We start from the raw sequence: 20315 nt of genomic DNA, 5'->3' as shown, positions 1-20315 counted from the left end.
CTTTTTCCATGACTGACCGCCAGAGGGCAGAGGAGCGGCTCGTTTGGGGAATTGAAAGTTCTGGCAGGTGGCTGACGGGTGGTTATTTTCTTTTTCTCCCTGATGGTTTCCTCGTTTGACGAGCCACATGAAAGGTTGTTGCATGGCGCGTGTGGTGGTACTGTACTGGCTGTTTCAATCGCGTCGTTTAGATCTGCGGTTTTCGATGTGAATGGAGCATCGGTTTCGTTTGGGGGATTGCTTTTTTTTTTTTTTGAAGCTTTATAAGAGGATTTTAAAGTTTCGTGTTGCTGGGATAGGATTTTTGGGGGGCTCTACAAACGATGAACGTTGCTTTCTTTGCAAACGGTTTTGAGGGTTCTTGAAGTTATCGGTATTTCTTTTAGAAGATATCGAACACTCTTCTTCTTGGAATTGGTTCTCTCTAAGAACAACTTTTGAAAGGATATCTTTCCTTTGTAGAGGATTCCTCTGCAGAAACACTTTCCTAGTATTCTCAAAATTATCAATATTTCGTTTTATAGATTTTCAAAATTAATCGCTATTATATTTTATGACAGATTATTCAAAATTTCTGATGTTATATCTAATATTTCTTTTCGCGATCACTTGTTAATGATTCCCTTTAGGGATTGATATCTTAAACATTCCACAATTATCTTCCTTTCTCACAATCACCGCTCGCTTTATAAACCCCTTTTGCAAACAATCCTGAACATACGATGCCTATCAAAAATCCCCCACACCTAACTTCCAAAGGCCTATTCATCAGTGGCTTTATAAACGATTATATACAAAGGATCAATTCGTTCTGTATGTACAGCGAACAGCGATGAATTCGTTCATAAATCAATTCCATGTTATGACTGGCCTTTGTGGAGTGTTGGAAAACGTTTAACGATCGGTTTGTTTTACAGTGTCTGGCACGACAAACAAGAAAGAGGAAGAGACGGCGGTGGCCACTGTTGGTGTCACAGAGGAGGCCACCGATGTCCTGGGTACGAGATCCAGGACACGAAGCGAATCTGGCGGTGGCATAGACCTCTTGGAAGCGTTACAGCTGCACAATACAACGCGGCAGGGTGTTACACAGGTGCCAGGACTGGTTAGGTTAAAGCCAGCCTATTATCTTCAGGGTGAGTGTCGTTTACAAATTGTTTTGTCATTCGTGACAGTTTCTTGGATAGAATCGTTTCTATGGTTTCAAAGATTGTTCGTCAACATGTTTTGTATTGACTATGATCTTTATATATCATTCGCTGTAAACTGTAATCTTCGAACGAAATTGTTTGAAGAAAACAATTTACAATTATTTGAAATTAAAATATTCTTTTACGTAAATTGCAATGCGAATGTGTATAGTCGACGTCTTGATGTCGTGCAACATTGTATACTTTAGTATAAGAGACATATGACGAGCCAGAGACGTTATTTAATGCCAGCGGGTTAACAGTCTATTCCGTTTACGTCAAGAGATCAATTTGAGAATCACAGTTTAAAGGTCTAGCGGAAAATCTCTAGGAGAAAGATGATTTTTAAGGTTAAATGACACTTTTAACACGTCGTTGTACTGAGAATCGTATGACGTATCAGATAAATCTTTTATTGTCCAAAGGTTAAATATGTTCGAACCTCAAGTATCATTTTCATATTTATCTTAATTTTCTCCAATATACTATACTATACAAACAACATACATTACTCCATTAGAGAAATAAAAAAGACCATCGACTATTTTTAACTTAATTTTACTTCGAACCTTCAATAATCTAATTTCGTGCAAAATATTCCTGTTGTCTCAACGTTTCTCATATATAAACAACATGCGTGCTTTCATTAGACAAAGAAAAAACGCTTGTCCATTTTTTAAAAACTATTTTTATTTCCTCCTTAAACTTAAGCGAAGAATTTGACGACTTGTGTCAATATTTGGAACGTGGCAGCTCGAAATATGGATGAAACGAGCATAAATCATATCGCGCAATTTACACTGGTGCACGGTATTGCGTGCAGATTGTACGGGACGCAGTAAATTTCGCGAGTGGTGCAGGAACCGAAACGGGTATCTGTAGAAGGTTCTCTTAACCCGAATATAGCCCTGTTTGCATATCGGAGAGTCGTTTTGTCCGCGTGCTATCTTCCTATAGAATTTTGCGACCGGTAATCATCGTCAGTCATAAAGTTGATTATTACTTCTTGCGTATCGCGTGTTACCTCGCCCTCCTTTTTTGTATTCGCCAGAGGAAACATATGTAGGTGCTTTGCGATTTTATGTATATATCATTGAAGGTTAGAACTATATTTGTGGAGGGTCAGAGTTACCAATATGTTACTGTGAGGTATAATAAAGTTACAGTTCTTTTATTGTTATTTTGTGATCGAAGATGAACGATCGACGATTAGAGGTTACAAAAATGTAAGATCGTATTCTTTTAATGTCAAGAAGTTATCGAGGTTCAAGCACATAAGCTACATTTTTGACTAAACTTTGATCAAAATTAAAATATGTTTCGTTAATAAGAAAAATTAATTTTAGCGCCTAGATAATATAAATTACGTTTTTTTTTTGGATCACTGTGTACATGGAGACTTGAATGGAATGAAATAGCGATTATACAGGAAATTTCGTTAAATTTAATCGTGTGTTCATGTAAAAGTGTGTAAAAAAAGAAAGAATGTCAAAATCTAGAATTAAAACGATTTGCAAACAAGTCAGAACAGAGTAAAGGGTGTAGCCGTATGATCTTTGAGGTTATGTAATGAGTTAATATCGAAGATAAAAATGCTACATTCGAAATAACACGGTATTTAATCGAATCAGATTTAGTTAAGGAAAACTCATGAATTTTCTATTCTATTCAAGTTTTATCTCGTCAATGAAATTCTTTCATGTATGAAATTTTTCCAATTACTCTCGAAAAAGCGTTTTAGTTTCTCGGAACGGAACGAATTCGTGCGATACAGTGATCAACTGGAAAAACAATTGGCCCTGATCAGTTGAACCGTGATGGTTACATAACGACTGATTAATCGATATTGTGAAAGGTCAGTTTCATAGCCGCGTCGTCTCCATTGGCAGACCTCCAGAGGGAATTCCCTCATGGTCTGCGAGTATCGATTGTCCTTTCAAGTTTCGAGCGAATTGACCCGGCATTTTCGCGGCATTTCCGGCTTTTAACTCTATGAACGTGCAACAGCAATTCTCTTCTTTCCATCACGCGATAATCCTTTTTAAGGTTATGTAACAGTTTTTAATCAGTTAATGTATATGTTTGGTCCGCAGGCTCACGATATTAGATAATATAATCTATCTATTTTTTTAATATAACATATCTTACGCTATCGATATTCTAATATTTTACATATCGATACGACATTTGATCCCATGACTCCCTTCATTTGAAACTGGCATATTTGAGTTCTATGAGCCAAAAGGAGAGAGGAAAGAAAATGAGTCAATTTAAAGTCCCCTAAAACGAAATTTAGTTCTACGTTCTACATGAAATCGAGAATATGCTGACACCCTGTATAGCGAATAAATACCCGACCTCCCCTTGCCCCGAACATCCGACATCAGAGAAACGTGCACACAGCCGTGGCTAAAAGCGTGGGCGACGGTGCAACGTCCGCGAAAAGCGAGCATAGAATGGGGGGTGGTTGGCCCAAGGGCGACAGCAGGGGTTTCCCCGAAAGAAATTTCAATTACCGGCCCGGTCTGCACCCTCAGTCGATGGTTTCGCGGAAGTAACTGAACGTTCTTTGCGGTTTGCAACGTCGAACCAAAGGGAACCCTCTTTTTCTCTTGCTTTCCTTTCGTCACTGCAACCCCTTGCACAACCCTATTTTCGCTCGTTTCTCTGTCTTCGCGTGTGAGCGTTTTTACGAGTCGAAATCGTCGATGTTATTCGACTGAGACGTTCCTTGCCTTAATACGAGTTCTTGGCAGACGATCATGATTGTTTTTAAAGTTTGTTTGCATTGGGATCCAGAAAATGGTTTATAGAATTGCGAGTGGTTGTAACGGAGAATCTTAAAGAATGACGAATCATTTGATTATTCTGCTTGAGTCAGGAGTGTTTGGTTATAGTGGTTGTTCTTGGCACAGCTGAATCTGAGGTACAGTTATCACAGTTGATATATGGGACGAATGAATCATTTTAGTGTTTTGGTTAAACCAATATGGAATCAATGAACTACTTTATTATCTAATTTGAATCGGAATAGATAATTTGTAGTACATATTTCTGATGTTGAGGTACGACATGAAGAGATTTTATAGTTATTTAGTTTGAGTCAGAGAAATTAGGATTGAATAACGCAATTATGAATGAGGTATGAAGCAACTATTTCGTTTGGCTTGATTTAGAAAAATGAGGCTATGATACTCAATTTAGCAATACAGTTATGATTGACATACAGGATAAATGACCTTTCTGTTAGTAATCAATTTTATGGTATAGTTAAGGTTAGGTACTATATGTCCCATTGCTTTGCTATTGACTATTGACTTCAGTTATACATTTCTGTTTCAAATACAAGGTGAATTAGTCATTTTACTATTTACTTTAGGTCATAAGTATTTGTTCGTAATAATTAATTCTCCTGTACAGTCAAGGTTAGGTTCTTTGTGAAGATTTTAAATAATATCATATGGTAAAATCGATACTTCATCGACGTTTTATTATTTTTCCATTACACACGTGTTTGTTCACTTAGTTCTTATTTTTCTTGTCACGTGTTAACCCTCGATAAATATCCTTTTGGACAGTGGATTGACGAAGAGGAAGCATCCCCAAAATTCAGTTCATTCAGTTCGTATTGGGAGACTATTGTAATCACTGAACAAAGGATTCGAACGATATACACTGACACGTGTCAGAGTTTTCTCTGAACACGGAAAACAAGATTTCATGATCCCCCTTTTGTAGTTCGATGGGGAACCAGAACCACTCTGGTCCTAAAATTGCTTGACCCCATGTCTATCCCATCTGAGGGGAATACCCGATCTAATCTATACGCTGTTTATTTGCGAAACGAATAACTTTCTCGCCGACTATCTTCGCAGATGCTAAATTATTGCTGGCTACTGGTTTAGGATCCCCCTTTGATCACTCTTCCGTGTTATCGATTTCGAATATGGGAATCTGGCCGAATTAGATTTGTATCGGTGAATTGTATTTGCATCTTAATGTGAAACATCTCGCAAATTCTTCACGAATTTTGTATTTATAGACGATGTTTGGTCTTGAGCAAATTTAAGCGAAGTAGCATTTAATTAGAGGTTAGAATTTCTATAGGTTTGGGTTGTCTAATTGAAACAATCACGCTGTTCCAATCACAAACATTTTGAAAACCAGTGAGGCAAAACATTGCATAAACACTCGTATAAACATTGCAGCTTTCATTTTTCACGTTCAACATAGATGAATCACCTGCCATGCACATCCAGAGTACAATAGTGTAAATTCGCCTTAATCTACCTTCATCTTCTACATCGTCCGTTCAGTGTCACCGACCAGAAGTCATCGATACGTGTGCCAGTTGGTGCAAAACGATTACGTACGGCTTAAAAGGGTCTGTTACGTGCACTTACCCGTTAACAAACCATGGACTTGCATAATTGAACGTGGTATAGCGTTCGATGGCCCTCGGGTGTACATTATAGGCCCTTGGTGTCTGGTTACTTTTTATTAAGGCTCGCGCGCCGCGTCTGAAACTCGAGGCCCATGCGAGAAGCCTGGCGCATGCGCGCTGCATTCATGCGTGGCGACACACCGATCCTTAGGGCAGACGCGCAATCGCCGCGGGCCCCGTCCGATTACACGGTTCGCTGGCGAGGCCCACGCGAACAATTAATTCTGCCAGTGAGCTTAATCGAACAACGAAGGATCAGCTTTGCACAGGAACCACGCTTTATCCCGCTTCCAGCGAAACTTTATCGCTCGTGCCTTGTTCCAGCTAATGAGCCATCGTACCGTGCAAAAGGTGTCGTCTTACAGCCGGTGTAGATGGCGTGACTAGGGTATAACTCTAGTGGAATTAATGGGCGAATATGTACACGCAATATGACCTTTTTCTCTTCTATTTATATCATGATTAGAAACTTATGAGAAGTATGATAGAATTTGAAGTTTAATGTAAGGTTAGAATTTAATCAAAGCTTCTTAAATGTTTTAAATATGTAAAATAGTAAAATTAAATTTTCAAGTAAAAAACCGACTTTCTATTGGTTTTCGATCGTTAAAATTTTTTATACATTTTAATAAATCTCGGATTATATAGGATTAAATAAGATAATTGATATATTATCGCGTATATTATCTAATTTCTATGAGAGGGATCGTACAGAGATCTTTGAGATAGAGATATTAAAGTTTGTTGGAATTTTCCTGGATGTAACGGATGAAGCAATTGTGATCCCCAACAATCGAATTCCCATGTCCACGAGATTACGTAACTATGCGAGCAGGAACCGTGAATGAGACTAATCGATGCGACCCACCAAAAATTTCGGTTGACCTACATACGAGGTCTGTGAATCCTTCCCTTGTCGAGCCGAACAATGTTCCCGAACTTCTACCAGTCCTATTCTATGATGGATCGCATCTAGCAGACTTTACAAGTAGTTTTATCTATTGTGGCCAACTTGCGAAACTCTACTTAGGTGGTAGCACTGGCAAACTTGGCCAAATCCTTACTATGATCAACATCAATCATTCCGGTTTCCTTTGTTTCTTATTCCTTTATTTTACCACTATATTTACCACTATATATTAATTAAATTACAAACTTTTTGTCTTTGAGTGTGCACATCACTCGCGCTGCAATATATTGCATTATATTGTATGCTGATAGCCCACTACTAGAGACAAAAGAAAAATTGACGCTTAAGTGATACGAAGAGACAACGTTGCTTAATGAATCAGAAGTTGTATTTTATTTCCTGTAGCAAAATACAGAAATTATAATTATGAAAATGTCTACTACAAAAGTTACTAGCACTTGCTTTAAACTTTTCTTTATCTACCATATTTACTTCTAGAATTTAATTCTATTTGATTTACAAATTTTCTTACAAGCCTATATTCGTGCATAATCGTTTTCTTGAAATGAAATTACATCGTCGGAGTTATTAGTAGCGATATCACAGAATGGCAGAGTGGGTCGCAGGAATGATTGAGTTTTACTACTTCAGGCGAGGAGAGGGAGCTCCGACTGAACGAGGCGAGTTTCAAACAAGCGGCCACGCTACTCCGGCAGGTTCCGGAATTCACTATAGCCGCCGCTCTGCGACAAGAGGAGGCCAATTCCGGGACGATCGTCGCCTTTTCACATGGGAACAATAGGTAGGGATCACGCGTAATTTCGTTCCTCTCATTTCATTCGCGATTCAAAGCGACCCCGTCGTGGTGGCGTTCATGCGATGCACAAACAGAGTATGGCGTAAAATTCCTTTATTTCGCTTATTGACGCTTTTATTTCGCTTCTTTTCACTTTTTCTGTTTTCTCTTTATGGAAAGATTAAATGTTATGAATTCAAATAATGGTCCGAATTTACATCGACGATCAATATTTTTTGCTTTTTGCGAATCAGGTTAAATGCAGATAAATCATTCAGAAGAAATTTATTTATTTTCATATTTTTCAGTTTTCGTTGCTTCGATGTATAGAATCGACCTTATAAATAACCCCTATATATTTTGGGGCATTCTATACATATTCCTTCTATCTCTTTTTATTATTTTACATTTCTTCTAATCTTCTCTTTCGTTTATTTTTGGAATGAACAGCTCTAATTTGAAATAAAGTCAGTTACTCTTCATCAGGATTAAAAATATCTTAGTTTATTAAAAAACTAACTTCATTTTTAATAACATAACTTGCCTTACTTTTAATAGAATCTTTTAATAAACTGGAAGTGAGTCTTCTGAATACCACTTCATCCTGCCTACTATATTTTTACTTTCTTAAAACAACGAAATAGAATGAGCGAAGGATATTAGTCAGAAGTGGCTAAACCTTACATTTTGTCCCAGTCGATTGAAGACGTAGTTACGATCGGAAAACGAGTTAGCGGGGTGTAATAGAATCGACCAACTGAAAAAGGTAGAAAGACACATTCTTAAGGAAATTACTGTGTCAATTGTTGAGTCGGGAACGAAGGAGAGCACTTAACCTCAAAGTAGTTGCACCCTCTGTTGGAACGCGAGTAGCGCAGTCTAGTCGTTTTGACCTGGCTGACACAAATTGGATGTATGCACCTACGTGTCTGCGTATTTAGACAGTAATTAACACGCTTCGTCAAGCAGAAACCACTGTCAGAGTTTAAGCGGAATTAATTGTTTATTTGATGTCCCTACGACTCGTAAATCTGATCTAGAGATTTTCATGAATCGGAGTTTAACCTAAATCTGTAATCTTTTACACATCTTATATGATATAAAATATTTCCTGGAACTGGAATGTCGATTACATTTATTATCAAGGACAGTGTGCTAATGTCGATGTGTTCCACATTAGAGCCCGTTATAGACGATAAGCGTGAAACGGAAATTGCGGTACACACACGCCATCAACTCTATTCTGATTCAATCACGTAATCTATTTAATTCCGTGTACACGTATCAATTAAGAGGCCGTATCTGATTTTAATCGACCTACAGACGCGGCTCGTGTACCACATTCTGTAATTGCATTATTGAACCGCTTGGTCTGCTAGGTTGCTATTAAATAATTTCATGCGATTAAGTAACCAGTATCTAGTAAATTTCTAGTAACAGAGATTTAATCTTATAACCCGAGTCAAATCCAATTATACTATAGCCACACACAATTTATACCAAATACTAACCTAAATCAGGAGAAATAGTAAAACACGAAGTATCACTTTAATGAATGTTAAAATAATAAAATATCCCTAGTGAAAGTTAATTTGAAATTATTCTCATAATCGCTCGATAATATATATGACCAACTACTTAAATATTTACTAGTTATTAGAATAAAATAGAATGACCAGTAACATCAATGACTTGGGATTCGATCAGACTGTTTTTTATGAATTCGCAGATATTTGGAGCTGCAGAGCAGCGGCCGTAAGGACGAGCTTCGACTTCACTACGTATCGCGCCGGGACGGTAGCGTTCACGTGGAGGCGTTTCCTTTCCGTCTGGCCGACGCCGCCTGGCACAAGGTCGCCCTCAGTGTAAGCGGCTCGCAGGTCGAGCTGCTCGTCGACTGTCATCCCTTGTACAGGCGGCTGCTTAGGCCTGGACCACCTGACACCAATTTCACTCTGCCACAGCTTCAACTTTGGGTTGGACAGAGAAACGCCAGGCACTTTCTCTTTAAGGTACGACCTCCTCTTCTTCTTAATTCTGTTTCTCTTACCCACATTTCCGTCCTAAAATCTCAACACTTAGAAGTCTTATCTTTTATTTTTAGCAAGACTTGATAAAATACAAATATAACTTTCCTAAGGTCCTTCAGCAAGGTTGTACTTTCCTTCGATACAATTCTAATTACTATTCTAATTGATCAGAGACGAAAAATAAAAAACGAAATGTAATTATAATCTTTTAAGAATTTGAAATTTCAATCAACTGAGATAAGTTCGTACGATTGTCGCGCCACAGGGTGCTTTGCAGGATGTGCAGTTGATACCAGGCCCCCATGGCTACCTGTCACAGTGTCCTCAGCTCGATTCATCATGTCCCACTTGCGGTCAATTTTCTATATTACAAAACACGGTGGAACAGCTGATGCATAACCTTAACGAGCTGACGCATAGGGTGAGTAGTCAGCAGTGGTCTGGTTAAATTTGTTAGAATTATGACTGGACTGTGGATCTTTATACGCATTAATATTTCTTAATATAATTGAGAATATTTCTGGTCAAAGAAATCCTCCTATCCAAAGGATCTCCATCAAAGAAAGTAGGAAAAGTTGAGTCAGTTACAGTAGGGAAAGCTGTATCAGTTAATTTGTAGGTTGGCTTTTAAAACTGTTCTATAGATATTTAAATATCTGCCTAATTTAGGGGTTTACTTGAAAAGTCCCTAGACAATCGTTGTATTCGCTTATTCACGTCCTTCCTTTTAGCTAGCCGCTGCAGAGGGCAGGATAAGCAGAGTGGAGGAGTGCGAGTGCCAAAAATCATGCAGGGCAAACGGCACCGTTCACGAGGATGGTGCGACCTGGGAGAAGGGCTGCCAACAATGTTCCTGCGTTCATGGGGAGATCGAGTGCAGACCGACACCCTGTGCACCTGTCACCTGCAAGAATCCTGTCATTTCTCAAGGACAGTGCTGTCCCACCTGCTTAAGTATGTATTCTATTTCACTCAAATTGTAATTCTAATCTCTGTATAATGCTTAAGTCTTAATTTGCAGATTTCTAAAGATTAATTTAATTGCATAATTACGAAAGTTCAATTCCGTGTAATTGTCAAATCTTAATTTTCGTATTATCTAAATTGTGGAAATAGCTTCAGACCAGTTTGCAAATCAATTTTTCACCTATTATTTACTAATGGTCTCTGATTAATTATTATCCTTAGAACAATGTTATTTGCACGGAGTTATTTACGATCACGGTGAGAAAGTTTCGCCGAAACAGTGCGTAGAATGTGACTGTTTCGATGGCAGCTTCACCTGTCAGAGGTTCGATACGGAAACAAGATGTCCGCCACTGCCCTGTCCACCGAGTGAGCAGATTAGTGTGGCAGAAGAATGCTGCAAGTTCTGTCCAGGTACAGTTATCCACACAAGCATATTTCGAATAACTAAATATTTTATGATACTTATTATATTGATCAATATTCTTCGGTGTTTATGACAATTCATGAACGTCCAGCTGACAGTAAATCACGATCGTACATGTTTAGCGGACGATGATAATATTTAATTACTCAGTGACGTTTATTTTAACATTCTAATGAAAAATCATTTATAAAATTTCGCTTGTACCATACAGTATTCGATTAACCTATTAATTGTACAATCCGTGGAGAAAACATTGATAATATTAAAAATATTGAAAGGTACCAGTTCTAGTAACATAATGGAATTAAAAAAGATAATAAGTTAATTAATGCCAGAAATTCCCAATTTCTTACTTTTCACGCTTCCTTAATTTAAATGCTCTTTACGTAGTCATAAATCAATTAAAATTTTGCCAAGGATTGTACTCAATGCTATAATTCAGCCATAATTCAGCATTAAAACCCCATAACTACTAGTAAACAAAACGCTGCATGTCATTTCATGGTACTCACATTATATACGAAAATATCCCTGGAAGAAAATTTCGCTATATTCTGCTATCATATAAAAGCATGTCGAATGGCATGTAAGACGAGCAAACTAAACTGAGCCTGACGTCGAAAAGAACCTGATCCAATGCCAATAATCGAATGTTCTAACTGTCTTTGCATCCGCCTGGCTAACCCAATTTAACCAGGGGTGGACTACTGCGCGAAGGGCCACAAGTGTCACGCTAACGCGTCCTGCCTGAACCTGCAGACAACGTATGCCTGCCACTGCGATATCGGTTTCCAGGGGGATGGTCATAACTGTCACGGTACCTAATGCTTCTCTAACTTCTCTCTCTCTCTCTCTCTCTCTTCATGTTTCTATTTCTCATACTCCTTTTCTTTATGTCGACGTTTGGAGCTTTGTTCGAATTAGTTAAGTTGCTCGAATTCAAGCTACTTGATTCGAGTAACTTGATTAATCTGAACGGCGCTTAACAACCTTCAGTTCGATCGAACTTACCGAGATGGCAGGTTGATCGCGATGCTTCGCGTCGATCGATCCTCTGCCGTAAAATATGTAGAGGATCGATGTTGGTGCACACGTGGCCAATCCCAACATGTTTGCTTACTCGTGGCTTTGTCGATGGTCACGTCGAACAGCCAGGTCGTCGACGATTGTGGTTACAGAATTGCGGTAACATGGTTGCGTTCATATCTCTGTTACAGTCAGATTAGAATCGGCTTTCGCCTTATTGTCTGTAGATAACTATTCGAAATTCGTGTTGATAGGCGGTTTAATGAGTTTCAAAAGAGCATCGTGCGATAACGTGTATTCATAGTTTACGTACGCATTAAAATAAGGTACACGCAAACGTCTTCGCAATTCTATAATGAAACTAAATATATTCATCTCTCAAAGCTATTTTTTGGTCCTTGGAAGGTTATCACTATCGCTTTGAACTTTAAGTGATCTTGAAGAAAATGTTCACAAAATTACCAAATTAAAGTTGTTTATAAGAGTCCATCACTCAGATGGTTTATTAAGTTACAAAGTTACCACTAAATTTGTTTGTAAGCTATATTTGCTCAAGGTCATCTGAAAGTCCACCTAACAGAGGAAATTAATTTGGAATAATTAAATAAATGCTTTGGCACCACAGATATAGATGAATGCAAGCAGCAAGGTGGTTCTGAGGGGCATCACTGTAACGCGAACACAAAATGTGTGAACGTGATCGGTTCTTATACGTGCGAGTGTCTTCCGGGTTATCACAGAGTAGACAAGTTCAACTGTGCCGAGTTAGATGAATGTGCGACTGGCCATCATGCGTGCGACGAACACGCCACTTGCGTCAACACTGCGGGAAGTTACTATTGCATCTGCAAGGATGGCTACACTGGCGATGGTTACACGTGCAAACGTATGGTTGTTTCTTTAACCTTCTTTTCATTTTCCTATGTTAACTTATCCTAAAGATTTTCCCTGTTTTTACTGCATCTGATTTTGGCCAAACATGATTAAGTAAAGAAAAAGAGATAAAATATTCAGTTTAAAAAAGAATTATATTCTTTTAGAATGGCTCAAACCTGGAGAATCAGAAAGGCGAAATAATTCCTATACGCCATTATAAGAATACCTTCTTTGTTCTTTTCAGCTGTCTGCAATCAGACCTGTCAAAATGGTGGCGAGTGCGTGGCGCCAGGAAGGTGTTCCTGTCGACGTGGTTATATCGGCAACAGTTGTGAACTAGATCTTGACGAGTGTGCGAGTGATTTGCATCGATGCCATCAATCGTCGACTTGTTTCAATATGCCCGGTTGGTACTACTGTCGTTGCAAGCCAGGTTACAGAAGCGCCCTCCACGATAGTACTCAGGGTACGCAGTGTGTCGACATCGACGAGTGCAACGATCAAACGATCGAAAGGAGGCACACCTGTCATCCTAGTGCTAAATGTGTCAATACCGAAGGAGGTTATGAATGTGTTTGTCCACTTCAGGAGGACAATCGCACTATGGAGGAATGTAGGCTGAGTAAGTGTATATTTTCGTGTAGAAATGTAATATTACATCTTAATTTATTTTACCGTCTTCTTCCAAGAATAGTTTACTTTTTGTCAAGTATACAAAATACTCGTTGTTCATTGAACTTCAATGAGAAGAGTTCGAGAAATATTTAAAATGGAATAAAAATGCTTGTATCTTTAACAGGTTGCTGGTTCGAGAATCGAGAGGTAAGAAACGGAGAGACTCTAGCGTCAGCTGGGAATCCCTGTAGAAGATGCACTTGTAAAGATGGCGTTATCACATGCAAAGACCCTATATGCGACTGCAGCGCTCCTGGAAGTCATAGGGACAAATGTTGCCCGCAATGTGATCCTGCAGCCTCTTGCAGACATCAAGAGCTCCATCACCTAGTCTTTAGAAGTGGCGAACGATGGATATACCAGTGTCAGACTTGCGAATGCCTGGTAACAGCGTTGACCTCAAAAATTGCTAACCTGACCCCTTATTCTTTATAAAACAATTATTATCAAATACAATACATATTGCTCAAATAATAAACAAACAGCGGATCCCAAATGATCACGAAATTCCATCTTTCGTAGTGTAATTAAATTCAGTGTCATTTGTTTTCGCTGACGATCATCTCAAATGAGCATAGATTTTGACAAAATCACTATCTGATATGTTACAGTATGGCGAAATAGATTGCTGGCAGATGGAGTGTCCACCAGTGACCTGCTCGAACCCTGTGACAGAGGATGGAGATTGTTGTCCTCGTTGCGAAGACGATCCCTGCGCGAGAGAATTGCCTGGAAATGGCACTTCTCTCTCAGTACTGACCAGACCACGACCCTGTAGTTACTTCGGGATTATCCACGACAGTGGCAGCTCCTGGCAGGATCCCAATGACAAGTGCACCACGTGCGAGTGCAAGGTAAGGAGGACGTTTGGCCTCGGTCACATCGGGGGAACGAAGAATCATCAGTATCGCAGGATACGGATAGAATAGGGGGGTCCGTGAGGAAAGAGATTCGCGAATTATAAGTGGAGGAACTATGGCCTAGATGATATAGCGATGAAATTGTTGATTTATATTAAATTTTCGTAGGAATATTCTTTCTGCTTTTACTTTTTTTTATACACTAACGTCTCCTATATTCAACAAAAATTGGTAGCATATAATAAGATACTGTTCAGCAAATTCTCTTCTGGTAATGTATAGAGGACGTTTCAAATATGGCGCTTTGATAACGTAGATAAGCATCGTGGCCAGAAGTTTCTGTTTACCGCGTTCTCTTTTCCCGCGAAATCAAGAGCTCAAGGTCAGTAAATAACCAAAAAACTAAATGTCGCCTTCATTTAGCCGTGGTTCTGTCATGCGTCTAATCAATTACGTTCACTATGTTCCAACGAGGCGCGACCAGTTGCTGTGCGGCAGGCGATCATTCCAAAAATATTGATGTACATAACACACGTGGCGGATTAACATTTTCTTTAATATAATATTCTTCTGTTTTTCTTATCTCTATTTCTGCTTCAGTTGCAGTAAACTCAAACTCTGAACTAACATTGCTTGCATTTTGCATGGATGGTCATCAGTATTGATGTGATTAATTTAAGATACATGTAAACCATGATATAATTGTAAATATATTTACTAATATTTTTTAATTGACTATAAAGTATCATTTTATTAACTTTGTGTGCAAAGTATATAAAAGAATAATCGTAGCTGATAATTTTAATTGATTCAGAAATTCGTGCTTCGCAATATAACATCCGCCACGTGTTTAATTAGAGTCACACGTGTCAGCATATAAATATATTTATTTTTCTCTCACTCTTTTGTTTCTCTGTTTTCGTCTCGCTGTCATTTATTTACAGTGTCAGTAGGTAACCCTATAATACAAGGTACCTATATACTGACTGTCATTTATTTCCAGTATGCCATTTATTTTTGCGGTGTGTATAACGCGAATCAACTTCTTGCAAGGCTATCTGCGCTAATAAAATCTTGTTCTTTCGTACGCTGAGAGAAAAAAATTTCATCAAAATATTCCACTCATTTTCGTTAAAGTCTTTGAAGTATAAGTATAATCTACGAGTTCATGAGTCCCATAACCTCACTTTCTCATAGATATAGTACAGTCCTAGCTTACACAAAACTTAGATTAATCCAGCTTAGCTTAACACACTTAGACTAAATCCAACTGATATTCAATTACAGCTTAGTTAAAACATAAATTAACTGTTATATTTAGATCTAACTTGGAATTAGTCTAGATGTAAGCTGGATTTAGAGTACTTAACTGAATTTAAAATTTGTTTGAAGCTAGCAATTAGTCTAATCTAGAATCTAAAAGGAGAAAGATTCGACTTTGATGTAACGTAACTTAGGTCTAAGGCTAACCTAATCTAGAGTAGATAAAAGTATAGATTATCGACACCCTGACTTCAAAGGCTGAACGAAGTCTCTCTTGAACAAAATTTTAATTCTTTTAGTATGAGTTCTCTCGGCGTGAGCTAACTATTGCGTCGTGCTATAGTTCTTGCCATTATGTTAATTGTCTAAAGCTGTGTTCACCATATGTAAATTACTTCAATTGGATCTGTCTGTTCTGGCAGTACCAGCGTACGAGACACGTTCAGGGGCGTCCCTAAGTTAGCCTAGACTATTCTTATGTGTAATGTTTTTTCGTTGGCTGCCTTGCACGCGGCAGTGTTCATTATTATTATTATTACTAGTCCTTCACTTTAAATAAGAAAGACGAGATTCCTAATTCGGCACCGTATATACATATATGTATTTACTATGCATGTTTATTTAATGATCAGAGTAATCACGTGCTGTACGTAACGTAGAAACGAGGTTCATTATTAATGTTAATGTTATCGTTGTTATATACTGATATATATATATATATATATATATATCTATATATTTATTTTTGTAGTAACAGTTGATTTGATCAATTGTATAATTATTTTTTTTTTTGTTTAACCCTCGCTCACTGTATAAACCAGATGCTAAATAGCTTGAATTATTATAAATATATTCAAATATATATAGCTTAAAAATGGTTTAAGAAATCTATGGAATAATTTTCGGTAAATAAACAGTCAGCTTGCGTTGAACTTTAGCGATGATGTTTTAGGTCTCACACAAATTGAACACTGCCGCGAGAAATAATTCAAATCGCGCGCGCAAGATGTTAAGCTCTGATCCAACTTTCGTCCGATTCTCCTGAGATTCGAACTGAAAACTTTCACTGCTTCGGGTCGGCCCTGCATGGATCGTATTCAATACATATTCGCCTGACAACGACTAATCGAGAGTGGATCTTATATCTCATTGCGACCGAGTGTAGCATGACCTCGACCTCGTCGATTCATTAGAATCTATCTTATTAAAAAAACAAAACTAACAACATTATAATACTACAGTCCTTAATATAAAATATATTCACCGTAATATTTAATACAGCTTGATAACCTATAATTACAAAAAAAAAGGAAAAAAAGAGAAGAATCAGTAAAAGTAGCTAGAGTGATATGTGGAGCTTTTCAAAGAGAAAACATGGTTAAGTTGATTATACGTTTAAAATGAATCGGCGAGGAGAGATGAGCTGATGTGTTGAGCGGATATCTGTTAATTAACAACGAAAACGTATGCTGTGTAATCATGCTGTGAAAATTCTTAATAACCCATGCCATTTCATAACATACGTAAATACACACATCAGCCGTGAATGACTAACCTGACTAGCCTAACGATGGGTATCCTTGCAGGTGCCGTACTGCGCCCAATTGGTGAGCAATAGCGCGTGTTGTGTGCATCGGTAATCACGTCACTTCTACCTCACCTATAATCTTCTCTACCCGCCTCTTCTTCTTCTTTTTTATTTATTATTAATGTCTTTTTCTCTCTATCTTCTTTTTTCTATTTCTTACTCGTCACTTATTTAAGCGCCCACGAGCTCTCAAATGCTTTCGTTTTCCTTCTGCCTGCTTCATCGAATAGCACATTGGTAACTTTATTTCTCTTCCACTCTAGCTATCGCTGTCCCAACCCCACTCGCTTCTTATTTGTATCTTCGTTTGAAACTTTACATTTCTCTGTGTTGTAACGTTCGTTTAGAATCCACTAGAGAGAGTAATCTGGTTCATTCGTTCATAGAAGTCTCTTGCGTTCGTTGATCGCCGCACGCTGGTCACCAGGCTTCCAATTTCTCAACTTTTTCTTGTGTTGGGTTACACCCACTCTGGTCGTCTATGCCACGTGTAGACTTGCAAGTCCTTAGATGCGAATCAAGTTGAAATCGGAATAATTGTGTGACGATGTTTCCATTGGTTATTCGATAACTTTGCATTAGTACTTTTCTGGGCAAAGTTGGTACAACTGATAAAGCACTTGCAGATGACGCATTCGTGAGTATATGTGGATGATCTATATGACAGCGTGTGGCATAGACGTGTGGCAAGAAGGTCTAATTCTCAGGGTGAATCGCGAGCACGTACGCATGTTTTGTATTAAAAATTGTAATCAGAATTACTCTTGATCGATCTGAGGACAATTTTTTATAAATATGAAATTGCCTTTGACATGAATAAAAATACTATATTATTATCTAGTAATGTTTTTAAACATCAATGCTAAATATTGTGAAATTACGAACTCAACCAAAGTTAAATTTATTCATTATAGAAAAAGTGAAAATTAGTTACTCTGAATGATAAAAATATACAAGAATAAATATACAGAGTTTTAGCTACTTTTGAGTTAACTTTAGTATTATTCAACTACATATTTTACGAGGAATGAAGAATATTCAAGCTATTATGTCATAATTGTCGTAGTTAAAAAATTTATTTTTGCGTCGATCGGTCGATCAAGAAATGTTCGATCCTTGAGGTCAATTAAGGTAGTCAAATGCACGTTTACAATGGATACGCATGCACCGACTCACCCCATGTTATTTTCTAACTAATTATAAATCAGTTAACGTCAAAATTACTCGACTCAAAGAGCGCATATTTGAAGATGCATTGTCGTCAAATTGAAGAGAAAGAAATCGAAATTTCCTACATATTTGGTATCGGTCGGGCGCACGACGCACGTGGTGACAGACACGCACGCACACACATACAGACACACGCGCACACACACACATACCCATGCAGACACACACACACACACACAGATTGCATTTTGATTCGTTTTTGTCTTTCTGTTGTTATTATTATTATTATTATTATTATTGTATTATTATTATTATTATTATTATTATTATTATTATTATTATTATTATTATTATTACTATTATTTATTATTATTATGGTTTCGTTACACTTGAGCCTCTTTTGCACCCTTCTCTGATCTGCATTCGAAATTCGATAGAAGCACCAAGAGTCTCTTTCTCTCTGTCTATCGAGTATTGTCCTGTAACGATTCTGACAAAAAAGAAAAAGAAATTAAGGATTATGAAATAAAAAAAAAAAGATATAAGAATAAAGAAGGTCATACAAGATGGTTTAGGACGAACCAAATTTATAAGTCTCATATGACCGAATCTATAATTTTCAAATCACATCTTCAAAATTATTTTTCTTGATAAGTACACTTTAACAAATTGCAGATTTTCTTTGAAACTTTTTACAGTGTGCGAAAAATGATAAAACGTAAGATTTGACAATAAAATTGATTTCTGTCAGAATCGTAGCTGGAAGTAGTGGTAACCTAGACACGATGTCGTCAAGGTGTCAGATACATACTATGGAAATTCATTGTTTTGACCCCCGAATGTCAGAGCATGATTGTCATGAGTCGAGTCCTTGTTATTTGTGCTCGTAAAATCCAACATTTTTACCGATCGTGCACGGTCGAGAGGAAAGGGCCGTCGAACCTGAGTCATCTGCGAATGGAGGACGTGGATTATCACCACAACAGAACGACGTATGCGGTTTCAATTAAACAATGAATTACATATTATGTGGAGGATTACCTGAGTATCCCCCCAAGCGACGCGAAAAGTCTTGGATCAACGTCGTAAGTCGACCAGGGTGACATCTGTAACGGCTCCTCTCAACTCGCGGATTCATTCGTTACACGCTTCTTTCGTGAGAAATTGATGACGAATATTTTCTTATCGATCTATAAAGTTACTTCTAGTTGTGTAACATTTTAACATCATGACGTAGTTGTGCACACGTTCACAAACTCAGATTCACGCCGAAAATAGTGCACCGTCTTTCAAAATCTGCAAAAGACACTTGCTAATCAGACGAAAACGCAACCACAACGCAGATAGCAGAATCCCCTTGCCCAATTCGAATTTCCCGCTTCTGTTCATCCTTTATACCGCACCGCGCACCTGACAGATGGCAGCACGCACGCGCGTCCCAAGACTTTTCACGCGGACGGGGGAATACCCGCGTACGGATACTGCATAAAAATGAGAAAAAAAGGAAAATAAATAAAAAAAAAAAAAAAAATGAAAAAGAAACGGAAGAGGGCGAAAGTCAGGCGAACACGATACAGTCGCTTGGTTCGTTCCGCCGTTGGCTAACCCAGTATCCAACGAACCTCTCCGTAGGACGGGCAGCTATGCTGCAGCTACGATTACGGCTGCGCTGGCGATCTGGGCAGCAACGGGCAGCAACAACGTCCTCCAGTCGTTGTTCCTGAGCCTGTCATACGCGGTCTACCGAGCCCTGCGGGGTTACCGATGGCTGACGGTACACCGGAAGCAGCTGTATCAGCGGTTACCACTTCCACCTCCGCTGGTGCAACATCAGTCACCAGCACCTACATTCTGTCGGCCTCGTCTTCTTCCTCGTCCGTCAACAACGTCGCCACTGGTGGCTCTACCGTCAGAAAAGATCACTGGGCTTTGCAGAATAGCCTGCCAAGTCTATCCCAACAACACAGGGACGACCATCGCGCTAGAGCGCAAGTACAGCAACAACAAGTTCTACCGACAGCCAGGTACCAGATGGCCTCTGGAGCAGCGACGACGTCGTCGACACCTGAACGCGTTACACCCACGTCGACGTCG

The 20315-nt window shown here is 38.5% G+C and overlaps 1 protein-coding gene and 1 long non-coding RNA gene across 5 annotated transcripts in view; one reads left to right on the top strand and one right to left on the bottom strand.

Moving 5' to 3' along the window:
• Positions 1–19967, bottom strand: part of LOC112212553 — a 72677-nt gene extending 52710 nt beyond the window's left edge. For 2 of the 4 annotated variants that reach the window (XR_004461410.1, XR_004461409.1), the window contains exons 1-4: positions 19844–19942; positions 19263–19702; positions 19033–19172; positions 17019–18711 (exon numbers count right to left, since the gene is read on the bottom strand). This is a non-coding gene — a long non-coding RNA (uncharacterized LOC112212553). Of the gene's footprint in view, positions 1–17017; positions 18712–19032; positions 19173–19262; positions 19703–19843 lie in introns of those variants that run through there. The other 2 variants (XR_002946377.2, XR_004461411.1) reach the window with 2 other exon arrangements.
• LOC100741460 (protein kinase C-binding protein NELL1-like) overlaps positions 1–20315 on the top strand; it is an 81392-nt gene that overhangs the window by 59810 nt on the left and 1267 nt on the right. Inside the window, exons 3-15 of the mRNA XM_033319862.1 lie at positions 918–1136; positions 7196–7346; positions 9070–9352; positions 9636–9791; positions 10102–10324; positions 10559–10750; positions 11461–11580; positions 12415–12675; positions 12910–13287; positions 13465–13724; positions 13952–14194; positions 17050–17070; positions 19854–20314. Of these exons, the coding sequence (XP_033175753.1) occupies positions 918–1136; positions 7196–7346; positions 9070–9352; positions 9636–9791; positions 10102–10324; positions 10559–10750; positions 11461–11580; positions 12415–12675; positions 12910–13287; positions 13465–13724; positions 13952–14194; positions 17050–17070; positions 19854–20314 (2968 nt within the window). The remainder of the gene's footprint in view (positions 1–917; positions 1137–7195; positions 7347–9069; positions 9353–9635; positions 9792–10101; positions 10325–10558; positions 10751–11460; positions 11581–12414; positions 12676–12909; positions 13288–13464; positions 13725–13951; positions 14195–17049; positions 17071–19853; position 20315) is intronic.

Source organism: Bombus impatiens, unplaced genomic scaffold (genome assembly GCF_000188095.3).
Source record: "Bombus impatiens unplaced genomic scaffold, BIMP_2.2 scf_0217, whole genome shotgun sequence".
Lineage (NCBI taxonomy): Eukaryota > Metazoa > Arthropoda > Insecta > Hymenoptera > Apidae > Bombus > Bombus impatiens.
Note: the sequence above shows the minus strand (reverse complement) of the source record. Positions and strands in the feature narration are given on the sequence as shown.